Source organism: Daktulosphaira vitifoliae, unplaced genomic scaffold, assembly GCF_025091365.1.
Source record: "Daktulosphaira vitifoliae isolate Bord-2020 unplaced genomic scaffold, ASM2509136v1 Scaffold_3, whole genome shotgun sequence".
Classification (NCBI taxonomy): domain Eukaryota; kingdom Metazoa; phylum Arthropoda; class Insecta; order Hemiptera; family Phylloxeridae; genus Daktulosphaira; species Daktulosphaira vitifoliae.
The window spans coordinates 24,017,419-24,030,381 of record NW_026099574.1 but is presented as its reverse complement, the minus strand read 5'-3'; the positions used below and the strand labels follow the sequence as shown (position 1 = coordinate 24,030,381).

Here is a 12,963-nt window from a genome sequence, read left to right as displayed (position 1 = left end):
GATAAGTGATAATCCTCTATCTCATATATCATAAACCACTGCAGTGGTAAGCTTTTTGTATTCCATTGATAATGTATTACCTCACCTTATCTGTAGTGTTACACTGTACTTAATTTGACTTATAACATCTTTCAACATGTTTTAATTTTCATAGTTGGTAAAAATTTATAATTAATCCTTAATTACTATTGATTGTTACACTTTTAGTTTACACTCGTAGTTTTTCTTAAAATCCATTAAATGCATGTGTAAAGAATAATAGGTAATGACATTTAATTTATTGTGTTTTGATTGGTGTTATATTCATTAATGTCTGTATTTTAAAGGTATGAAAAGTCAAGAACCAACAACACCCGGAGATGGTATTAGGTCTCTAAAAACATCAAGAGTTTTTCGTATTATTAATTTTGAACTTTATTCAAAACCTGTAAATATTTTTACTTTGTTTTTTGAGTTATTAATTATCATTCGATGAATATAAAAATATTTATCATAATGTTTATTATTTATAGTGTTTAACAGTAGACTATAACTTATATTATCCATGATTTGATAATCTCCTATAAACTTAGTAGTGTTTAGTTAAAATATTGGAATGAATTTAATAGTTAAACACTAAGTATACATTTTTAGTAATTTTGTTGAGCTTTTTTACATAAATTTATAATCATGTGCACCATTTTCTTATATACATATTGTTTTATTTAACTAATAATTTAATTATTACTTTTTTTGATTAGATCTAAAAAAAATTATTAACTAGAAATCTTACTATTTTTTGATTAAATGTGTTAATAAAAAATATAATAGTTCTATTCTAGTCTAATAATTGTTATTAAATTGTCATTTTATAACATATTTTTTTAAAACAATTTTCAGAATAAAGTTATTATGGCATTAGGAGTTGTCTCTATATCGTTTACCTTTGGTTACTTGATATACATGAGACATCAGTATGAAAAAATGGGTTATTATCCAACAGTTGCTGAAGATGGTCGCCATGAAATTTACAAACTCAAGCAGTCAAAATGGGAATGAATATTAGATAATACTTATCATTTTTTTCCTGTTGTCTCAAATAAAATTATCATTAAAAAAGTAAATTAATTAAATTATAGTTTTGATTGAATAAATAAATACTATGGATGCTTGTCAAAATGTGGAAGCTGATGTTGAAAAAATATTAGCTAAATACAACAAATATGGTCAAAAATGGCAATTTCAATTACATAGATTCATATCTACATTGGAAAGATATAAAAAAGAATTCGAGAGTCAAGGTTCTGGAATAGATCATTGTGAGTTATCTTCAACAATTTTACAAATAAAACTTTCCATTAAAGAAATCACTAATGAACATAGAAGATGGCATAGTGATGTTTCAAGAGTTGGAAAAAGTATTGACAAAAATTTTATTAGTGATTATACTGAAGCTAGTAATAAGAAAGTATTTAAAACTGATCATGAAAAAGAGATATTAAACAAAATTATATGTTTACATTTGTACAAAGATTCAAAGTGGGAAGTTGCTGAAGAATTTTTAAAAGAAGTGGGCTTAACAATTGATGATGGACAAAAACAACATTATTTACATTTAAATCATATTGTTGATTGCTTAAAACGTAAAAATACTCAACCAGCTTTTGAATGGGTTCGACAAAATAAGATTCATTTAGATGCCAAAAAATCAGATTTAGAGTTTAAACTTCATCAAATTGTTTTTCTAGATATTTTAAGTGAAGGAAATCACTATGAAGCTGTTGTTTATGCTCGTGCAAATTTCAACAATTTTTTAGATAAACAAAAAGAGATACAGTCTACTATGGGAATGTTGTTGTACCTTCCAAACATTGAACAAATACGTGATGATGTAATTGATCTATTTTTAAAAGAATCATGTTTAAGTGATGATGACTTACTAAGTATTAGTGTAAATGTTGGTTGTTCAGCTTTACCTACTCTATTGGATATTAAACAAGCCATTTGTCGAGATGTTGGTGGAGTTTGGAATGAAAATGATGAACTTCCTATCAAAATTGATACTGGTTTTGCTTATCATTCTGTATTTGCATGTCCTATTTTAAGAACTAGAAGTAGTTCATCTAATCCTCCAATGATGTTAGTTTGTGGTCATGTAATTTCTAAAGATGCTCTCCATAAGTTGGAGAGATCTGGTCGATTAAAATGTCCATATTGTCCTAAAGAGCAACTTCCATCTGAAGCTAGGGTTATACATTTTTAAAATGTATATAATAATATTGTTTTTAGTGTAAATATCAATTTTGTTTATTCAATTCAATGTTTCATAAGAAATTTATCTTTTGTAAATAATATGAAGGTATATTCAATTTTTAAAGTTTTAATTCATATTGTAAACTAATTATCTAGTAAAATAAATACAATTAATACTTAAAAAAATATTCAGGAGTAAAATGTACTTTTATTTTAGTGGTAAGTTATAAAAAATGATATCTGTGTCAATGAATGTAATATAGTATACAAATTATACATTTTTTCAGCATTTAATTTTGGTTAAAAAATTTTCTGATTTGATAAATTTATTTTATTTTATATTCATAACCAATTTATTTATTATGTATATGTAGAGTCAAGAATTTAAAACAATTTATTTTGGCTAATGCCACAACATATCTTATCTGTAAAAATAAATAAAGCTGAGTATAAATATATTATCTGTACAAATTATCCTTATAGATATACTTATTAGTATGCCTATAGACGGCTGCATTTTTGTATCAAAGAGAATAAGTCAAGAGTTATTCTATTTCATAACTTTATGAAACACTTAATAAAGTAAGAAGAAAGAAGAATAAAATAGTGACACAATAAATGTATTCCAAAATACATTCCTAATTCCTTGATACCAACACTCCATTTCACTTATGCCTTGATGAAGTAATGTAGTGATTCTCACTTTTATTCATCCCAAAAAGTTTTGTGACATAATTAAAACTAAGCCAAGCTGATCTCTTATTATTCATTTTTTTAACGAAATTTATGTGCTCAAATAAACTCCAAAAGTGTGGTCCATTAAAAGTTCCCTCGTTTATCTTTGCATCATTTATCGTAGAAAACTTTTCTCCTATGTAATAGAAATAATCGCTATTTTTGGTCCAGAGCTTTGACGTACTGTTTTATGAGTGCCCTTAATATGTTATGGTAGTAGCAAATATTTAGAAGAATAAATCAATGGTGCTCGTACAGTATTACTAGTACCTAGATCAAATTTTGCTCTCTTTGGCCATTCTTCCTATTTTAGTAATACTTTCTGTCCTTATGTCAATATTCATGACTATAATCTCCCCTCGTAAGAAAAATTCATATTAAAATTATTTTACTATGTGGTTTTTTTTTGTGGCTGTCGTTTATTTTCTCAGCTCTGATTTGACCTATTTTTTTCAACGATACGACAAATTATAACATTTTGTATTTAGTAGAAGATATTACTCTCAAAAATTGAAAAAAAATCCCTTTATCAAGTAAAAGTTACTTAACCCATGTTCTCCATATAGACAAATAAAATCATTAATTTCTAATGTTTTTAAAGTATTTACTATCGAATTAGGTTTGAGCTACAAAATTAAATAATTTTACTTTATAATTTATTCCTCTTTAACTTTATTGGTGTATGCTACTACCAATCTATAATATTTCAAAAAATTTTGGTTACATGTTACTGTATAAATCATTTCTAAAAAAAATGATTTTTAGTTTCACCTGAATTTAACAATGAATTTTTACAATTATAATCAAATTTTATTATACACTCAATTGAGTAGATTTTTTAACTACTTTTTGATTGGTTTTTTTAGATAAAGTATATCATTAAAATTAATTAGGTTCTGAATATTTCAATTATAGAATCTTTTTAAATACCAAAGGTTACTTATAAATGATTACTATGATTTCTATTTAACTGATCTGTTACAATAAAGATTAAAAAAAAAAAAATTGAACTATTCTGATAAATTTACTGTAAATAGTAATTATAAAATTTCCTGACAGCGTATTATTCTTAACAATACAATTTTTGTAATTCTCATAAAATTTTCTATATAACGATATCAATTTCAAACATACCAGTTGAACTAAAAGTTATAGTAACAAATTCAATTTTTTTTCACTAAAAACTCACAAAAGTCAACCGTTAAGGACCAAAAAAAAAGATTAGAAGTTACATTTCGCACTTATTAAACATTAAAAATCAAAATTAGTAATAATTTGAAGCAAAATTTTTTTTTTTTTTATATGTGAATACTCATTTTTTACTAATTCGTAATAATATCAAAAATTAGACTTGATAGAGAAGTCTAATTGCAGAATTTAAAACAGCGCAAAAAATTGATTTAGAAAAGTATATTTTTGATTCTGATGAAAATTTCTTGTAGATCAGTATATATTTAATAATAAAAGACAAAATTTTGTTTTTATTGAGAAGTACTGCATCAATCCATTAATTTTTTTTACGCGTTTGCCATAGAAGTAACAACTAATTTCTCCGTAAAAATTACAATATTAAATTATTGTACAATATCAAATTGCGTCTATGTTACTAAGAAAAACAAAATAATAATGTTCCTTTTTATAAAGCGTTTTGTAATTATATTTCATGAATAATTAAAAATAACATTATATATATTTTTTTTTAATATAAATGAATTGACAATAATAATTTGTTTTTAAATTATTTTTTTTACATTAGGTGTCTGAATATAAAAAAATAAATCTTAAAAGATAATTATTGTAATCTGTTTAAAATCTAACATTTGAAAACACAATTATTGGAATTATTTTTGCATATTAATGATATATTGCTTTAGATATATGAAATATTCTAATATTCACCAACAAAGTTAATTATTTTACTTCTTTTAAGATTTCTTGAATGTTCTACATCTATAAAAATAAATAAGCAATCACGATTAAATTTTTATTTAATATTATTTTTAATAAATATTATACCTAATAAAAAGATTAATTATATCTTAGTTATTTTTTATGTGGCGATGATAATATAGTACATTTATTTTGAAATTATGTTTAATTATTATAACAGAAAAATATTAAAGAACTAATTTATTTAATATCATATAATAATTATATGATATTTTTGTACTAACAAAAAGCTAATTATTAGCTTTTTGTTAGTACAAAAAGAACTGTGTTTTTGAGGAAACTGAATTAAATACGCAGTGTATTAATATTAAAGTATAATATAAATAAAATTTAAATTTAATGTGTTGCATATCGAAAGTAAAAACTTTTTATATGAATCATTTAATTGCATAAAAAAATTATAACGTACAAGAGATAATATTGAGAATTTTATTTTGGTTTATTTTAGTTAAATATTTTGTCTCAATTAATTAATCATGAAGTATTTTTTATGCTCATCTTTTTTGTCTTATAAGGATTAAAACTTTATTTATTCAAATTTCAATGTATATATATTTAATTATTAATTAACGTACCGATAAATTTTGTTTCACAGTATTCATTTTAAACTAAAATATTAAAAATATAATTTTATTAAATACTATTTATTTTATTTTATTAAAACTACTTAAATATCTTTAGTGTTATAATTCATTGTCTTGTATTATGACTCTATTCATTACATTATTATTAGTTTATTATTTTTCTACGCTAGATGTACATTTCGTTTATTTGTAATTAGGCATTTCCCATTTAAAATACACCAATATAAAAATAATCGAAAAGGAACTTTTGATTAACATTAAAAACTTAGTAAGTTTAACTCGATTTCTAGTTATATTAATAAACCGTAGTTTTTATTTACCATAAGCGTACATTTAGGCAAGTATTTGGGAGCTAATAATATGTTACAACAAAACTATATAATTATTACAAACCTTAAAATCTTTTAAAATCGTTTCGAATCTTGACTGTAATAAACAAAAAATTTTAAATCAATAAAAATATACAAGAAATTATAATTAAACAAAAAAAAATTAAATTTCTTATATATTAATTTCATGCACATAGCCCCAGAATTTAATTAGGGAATCCAAAGTCTTCTCTGAATATGTGCTTGATTATTTCTAACAATTCACATTACACTCACAGTGCTATATTTATGTTAATATCTGTATTTATATTTACGGGAGCACATTAAACACATGTGCTGGGCCTACTTGAAAATAATTTGGAAGAAATTAAGTTTTTTCGATCTTAGATGACTTTTTATTTTTCTAAAGTTCAATTATACTGTTACAGTATAAGCGTACAATGACGAAATTACACTTGAATAATCACGTTGTTCATTAGCGCCTATCTCAGTATACATGCAATGCGCTCATAATATATATATATATTAGATATATATACAGGGTATATTAGGTGATGTACATCTTCTAATAAAAAAAGAATATATAGTCAAAATTGTTTAAACATCTAAAAATAGGGGTTCTTATTAAAGAAAATTAAAGTTTAAGTTTCTTATCCTTGAAGAGATGAGATAAAAATTATTTAATTGCATATAATTGTAGAGTTTTTTTAATCGAACAATATGCTTACTTTACAAAAATTGAAATTATTCAATTTTTTTTTTTTTAATAATGAGTGTTTTTACCTTAATTGATTGCTCTGTATATCGTTTAATTTGTAAATAGTGTATTTTGATATATTTTTTTTTTAATAAATAGTTTATAATTTGTTCACTACGTCATGTTTGTACCATGAGTATTTAAGGTGTCCATTATAACAAATGGTATTGGTTCCACGAATTAGTAAATCAAGACCTGTATACTCACGTTTAATGCCTTGTTCATGTTTTTAATGTTCGACTAGAATCAACAACAAGGTAACAATTAACAAAATTTTTTACAAAATATTTATATGTTTACTTATACAAAATATAAAAAGAAATAATGTTAGTTGAATGTTATATGATAGTTAAAAACGTTTGGTTGTTGTTATTATAATTTTATTCAAGTTTTTCATAAATATTACTATATACAAAATGCATTTTCGTCTTACGTACGGTATAATTTGACTTCGAGTAATATCCTTTCTGAAATAAATAAGTTTAATATTTTTGGTATTCTATTATATATTTACTTAACAACAAAGGACGAGGTAATAGAGTACTTTTATCTAGATCATTTGTTAATCCACTAGTATTAACGATTCGCTAGCAAAGAATGTATTTTTTATTCCATTTTGTGCTTTTTTTAGTATTTATGATTTTAAAAATTTTATGCGAACTTACATATATTTGTTGACTGATTGAATCATCATCAACCTGAAAAAAAACAAAATAAATCATATCAATTAAAGAAAAAAACCAGCACAGGAAGATGCGGCATAGTTGGGACAAGTAACAATGATTCTGACAATGATTAAAATCACTGTCATAAAAATGCTTCTATAAAAATCTGTAGATAGTATTGAATTTCAATAAATTGAAGGATTATTCCAAAAGCAAAATTAACTCCTATTTCCTTCATTATTCCTTATTAACAGTTCTTTGATTTATAAGTATAGTGTTCCACAGTGTTTTTTTTAAAAGTTTAAAAAATTTCGAAATTTATCGATTTTAAAAATGGTATTTTTTTTTAAATTCCCACATTTACAGAAAACTGGGTAAATTTTTAAAATTTTTAAGGGTTATGTTTTCAACTAACTACTATTTATGATATTTAAAAGTATCGTTGAAAAATTTATCCATTAAGACTCGAAAAAAAGTAGTGACAGATTTAAAAAATATATATAAACACATTATGGTAAAATTAATACTTACTCAGCTTCGTATTGAAGCTAAAATATTCTGAACTTTCTATCAGAATATTTGTATAATTCATATAATATAATAGTAACTATTTTATTTTGTGAATTATACAGTTATGTACTTATAATCAAATATGGTGCTGCATTTGACAGTAAGCACAACTATAACATTTTCAATGGAACTAAATTTATTTTTCCTCTTTTTAATAGATATTTTTATACAAATAACAATAAATATTATTTTTACATTTTGATAGGCTGATCTTATAATGGGCGGTTAATTAGCTGTTAATTTACTTTTTCACTAAAATTAGAAACTAATACATAAAAAGTTCTTATTTAAAAAATGAACATAAAACTCATATTTATTTGCAATATACATTTCAATAATATTTTTATAATCAAGTATGTAAATACTATTTCTATACGAATTTACTAAAAACATTATGTTATTAAAACAGACTGAAAAATACGATAAATAAACATAAAATAAAAATATTATTTAAAACTGTTAATACACACTGTGTATTAATATTCTATGTCATATAAAATTATTGATGTTAATAATTATAATTTAACATTTTTCTCTTAAGTTTATATTATGTAAACTTAATAGCATTATACTAACTGGTACTGATTCCATTTGAAACAAAACATTCTGAAATAATAAAGAACCGTTTAAATGTTGAAAAACTAATAAGAAATATTGTTAAAGAACTTTACACAAAACAAAAAATCTTGTTCTAAACAGCTATTAATTTAGTAAAATATATAATTTTTTTATTTCTCATTAACAATTTGCATACATAAACTATACTAACCTTAAAATTCTCCATAATCTTATTCTGAAATTAACAAAATCCAATTCAAAAATAGAAATAAAATTAATAAAGTTTTCAGTTTTTGAGATTTAAAAATAAATGTGATTTGTATTGACTACAGCTATCTTATTTTAAATTTAAAGATATACCATTAAATTTAATATGAGTATAAAACAGAGAAAGTTGGCCAGAGTATATATAATTGATATATTCATTAATTCTACGATAAACACATTTTTTATTGTTTGGATTGAAAAACTATGAAATTATATTATTGTACTCGTATAACAAGTTACTGTATGACCACACATTTAAATAATTTTAATTTAAAATATGATAATTATAATTTCACAAAACATATAATACCGTCAAAAAAATGTAATTTCAATTTTAATAATGGATTAAAAATGAAATCAAAATCAAAATTATTTGGATATTAATTTTAAAAATTTAATTAAAATCAAAATAAATAGGACATTGGTTGGAAAGGGTCCAAACCCCATAATACTCTCTCAACAATATGATACTTGTATGGTGTTAGTATAAACTTTATTGTCATTATTATTCGTTAGATTATAATTATACATTTAATATTTAAGGATATCAGAATTTAACGAACCTGTTTTTGTTTTAAATGCGAAGTTGAGAATTATTTTACTATGATGTATTTATTTAATTGAAAGAAAGGAGTTAAAAATAATATTTAACTACTGTCTATACAAAAGTATTGCAAACAATTTAATTTAGTAAAAAGTAAAAAACAATAATTTTAACATAAGACGCAAATGACGATGTAACGACAATGACAATACCACTGACCGTCGCCTGATAGTCCCAAAAAAAAAAAAAAAACAAATCATATAGCAGCCTTTTTTTTTTATTCCACGACCGGCTTAATTGTAGGCCGCCCTGGAACTGCCATTAGGTATTACTTCAGGGCGGCCCACGCCGTCTCAAAAACTCACAACACATAAAACATATAAACACGAATACCTAAGGCGCCGGGCTAAACCAGTGCCTTAGGTCCTCCTGTACCGGGCGGCGCGGCTGCCTCTGTTTCAGGCATTCTGCTTCCTCCTTCTTTTCCAAGATGGATTCGACGAACGCCTGGACGAGCCTCCACTCCTCCCGGCTTCCCAACATCAGGTCCACCAAGGGCCCGACTCGGAGCGTGGACCCTAGACGAGACTCCAGAGAGTCCCGTTCCTGGGCCCACGCCTCGCACCGGAGGTTGTGCAGAGCGTTATCTGCCTCTCCCGGGCGATCCCGGCAGTGGTCGCACGTAGGCGCGACTGCCCTCCGAATACCGTGGAGGTATTCGTTGAAGCAGCCGTATCATATAACAGCCTGCTATATTGTAATCTACATCAGAATAACTGATAAATGTTCTACTTAACAAATAAAATAAATGTTACACTAAATTTTATTTCACTTTCAACATCCTCTAAAATTACAATTAATAAGATTTATTTTATATTTACAATATTAATTCAATTTAATTATTCCCGCTTGTGACCTGAGGTATTGGAAATGAATCCTTGACAACGACTTTGTCATGATATCTGCCAGCTGCTCTTTACTGCACACATACTCTAACACAAACAAACCTTCAGTGTATTTTTGTGTGCCCATCTATGTGTTTAGTCCTCTTATGGAACTCTGGGTTCTTTACTAATCTTATTGCGCTTTGGTTATCCGCATGCATAATAGGTGTATTTCGCCGAATTTCCAGGAGATTACTTATTAGTAATGACAACCGTGATAGTTTTTGTACTGCCTGACTAAGAGCTATATATTTTGACTCAGCCGTTGATAGTGCTACTGATTTTTGCCTTTACGAACCCAAAGCAATTATTTCATAGTCCATCATAAATATAGCACCTGATATTTATTTTCACGTGACTGTATCCCCAGTGTAATCAGCATCACTGTATCCTACGAGTTCAAGTTTAGCACTAGAATTATAAAATAGACAATAGTTAAGTGTACCTCTTAAATTTTTAAATATACGTTTAACTGTATTCCAATGTATATTCTGTGGCTTCTCGAGATATCGACTGACAACATAAACCGCATATGTAATATCAGGTCTTGTTACCTGACTCAAATATAACAAACTGCCAACAGCTTCACGATATGGTACTCTCTCTGCTTGTCGTGAATCTGACAAACTATGATTTAGCAAATGTCGAGGGTCTGCAAGAACTGATGTTGAATTTGACAATTCTATGTTGAATTTCTATAATACTCGCTTACAGTAAGATTTTTGGTGTATAAAAATCGACCAGTATGGTCTATGATCGATCTCAATACCAAAAAATTGGTCTAACATAGTTTCTTTAGTCTTGAAATTATCCTTCAAGTACGTCATCAATTTGTTCAATGAGTCGTTACTTATTGCCTCCACTAGTCTATCGTCTACAAAAATAGCTACAATTACTAAATCGTTGTTTTTACTACTTACAAATATACATGAATCGGCTTTTTACTGATACATCTATTTGATTTTTAATCAAATTAAGATAAATTCGTAATTTCTCTTTTACCTCTGATTTATTTGACAAAAAATATATGTAACGATAATTTGTATAGTCGTCTTTTTGAATAATACAAAATGACGCTTACAACCTAGTGGATTTTGCTCCATTGGCTCCCAAATACATCGCTATGTATAATTTCGCCTGGTGCTGTTGTTTTTGTTTTACTCAATGGAAACGATTTTATATGTTGTTTCCCATTAATGTACGCTTTGCAAAATCGTCCTTGCCCGTGTCTTCAAATGGTATTTGCATATGAGTGAAATAATTTTGTACATAAAATTTTGAAAATTTTGATGACCCATTCGCTGATTCCATTGTTGCAATGTTTCAACCCTTTTTACTATATTGGCCTGTATGATGTTCTGTTCCAGTAGCATTTCATTACAAACAATTTATTATCACGTACGCCTTCTGCAACAATTTTACCATTTTTAATATATTTACACATTTTACTTTAAGATATCATTTTTATTTCTTTGTCCAAATATGCATCAGACGAGAATAAAGTAACTTTTAAAACCCAGGAACGTATAGAACATCTGACAAACATTTTCTAGTCCATTTTCCATTTGCAAAAAAATAGTACATTTATATTACCTTTGCCGTGAGCTTTAATTGTATTTCCGTCTCCAATACGCACTTCCACGTTAGTTTTAAACTGTTTGTAATCTACAAACCATTCAATGTGTCTATACATATAGTCACTGGAACCCGAATCCACATACCATTTATTGATTTCAGCTTTTTGTTAAATAACTGTTGAACGCGTTACTCATTAGATGTTGTGATTCACTATTTTTATATTTTTGTGCCTTCTTATAAACAAAACAGTCACGTTTCCAATGACCTTCACGTTAACAGAAATTACACTTTATAGGATTTTAATTTTTGTTGAAATTCTCACACTTATTAATGTTTCAAAATTGTTTTTTCTGTACTCATTCTTCTGAAAGCACACAATATTCAGTTGATTCATTCTGAAAACTAGTCCCTTGAGTTAATCTAGCTTCTTCAATCATGAGTCATGATTTCAAATTCTCAAATGTTTTGTTTGCATCTAGCATTGATCTCACACGCTGTAAAAATGAATATACGTGTCTGCTAATATCATCATCATCTTCGTCATCAGCATTCACTCGAATATTGGTTCACTTGACTGTTTTAATTGTTTGCTCAAATTTTCCAGTTTGATATGTGACCAGTCATACTATTTGCCGGATCCATAACATATATGTAAAATCTTTCTTGCAACAAAGAAATGTTAGTCGCTGACTTTTGCTCATACACAGGACTCATTGACAACTTAAATAACTTTTGATCCAGTTATTATATTTTGCTCATTTTTTTTTTTTTAATATCTAATATACTTAAGGGCTAGAATAATAATGTAATAAATATAATTTTTAAATAAAAAATTATAATTTCAAAAATTTACGAGAAATGTTTAAAAAAAATCAAAATAGCCATTTTTTAGAATAAATTTTAAGGTATAATTTGGTGAAAAAATTTCTATTTATGTTTTGTAGTTAATTTTATGTAACATTTTAAATGTTGTAGAAATTGAAATGTTTTTGTATTTATTCTACGGTATTAAAAGCTGGCTATATTTTACAAAAAAGGACAGAAGTAAACACAATTTTTTCACTCTAAATATGTTATGTGTATGGATTTTTCCATGAAAATTGTTAACGTTCTAACGACCGGCTTTAATTCAGATAAAAACATAAACAGTACTTATTCTAACTAAAATTAGAATTTATTTATCACCAGTGAAAATCTATATAATACTAAGGTCTATTATATTTACAAACTTGGTATTAATACAATGAGAA

The 12,963-nt window shown here is 25.9% G+C and overlaps 3 protein-coding genes across 3 annotated transcripts in view; 2 read left to right on the top strand and 1 right to left on the bottom strand.

Moving 5' to 3' along the window:
• Positions 1-93: 93 nt before the first annotated feature.
• On the top strand, positions 94-1,136 carry LOC126901351 (small integral membrane protein 8). Its single transcript, XM_050677758.1, has 3 exons — positions 94-262; positions 327-427; positions 880-1,136. The coding sequence occupies exons 2-3, from the start codon at positions 329-331 to the stop codon at positions 1,036-1,038; spliced, it is 258 nt and encodes an 85-aa protein (XP_050533715.1). The 5' UTR covers positions 94-262; positions 327-328; the 3' UTR covers positions 1,039-1,136.
• A 5-nt stretch (positions 1,137-1,141) lies between these two features.
• Positions 1,142-2,526, top strand: LOC126901341 (E3 ubiquitin-protein ligase RMND5A-like). Its single transcript, XM_050677743.1, has one exon. The coding sequence runs from the start codon at positions 1,142-1,144 to the stop codon at positions 2,240-2,242; it is 1,101 nt and encodes a 366-aa protein (XP_050533700.1). The 3' UTR covers positions 2,243-2,526.
• Positions 2,527-4,697: 2,171 nt separating this feature from the next.
• LOC126901347 (uncharacterized) overlaps positions 4,698-12,963 on the bottom strand; it is a 16,940-nt gene continuing 8,674 nt past the window's right edge. The window contains exons 10-17 of the mRNA XM_050677752.1: positions 8,592-8,615; positions 8,399-8,428; positions 7,253-7,285; positions 7,025-7,054; positions 6,795-6,827; positions 5,895-5,927; positions 5,493-5,525; positions 4,698-4,917 (exon numbers count right to left, since the gene is read on the bottom strand). Of these exons, the coding sequence (XP_050533709.1) occupies positions 4,912-4,917; positions 5,493-5,525; positions 5,895-5,927; positions 6,795-6,827; positions 7,025-7,054; positions 7,253-7,285; positions 8,399-8,428; positions 8,592-8,615 (222 nt within the window). The 3' untranslated portion in view covers positions 4,698-4,911. The remainder of the gene's footprint in view (positions 4,918-5,492; positions 5,526-5,894; positions 5,928-6,794; positions 6,828-7,024; positions 7,055-7,252; positions 7,286-8,398; positions 8,429-8,591; positions 8,616-12,963) is intronic.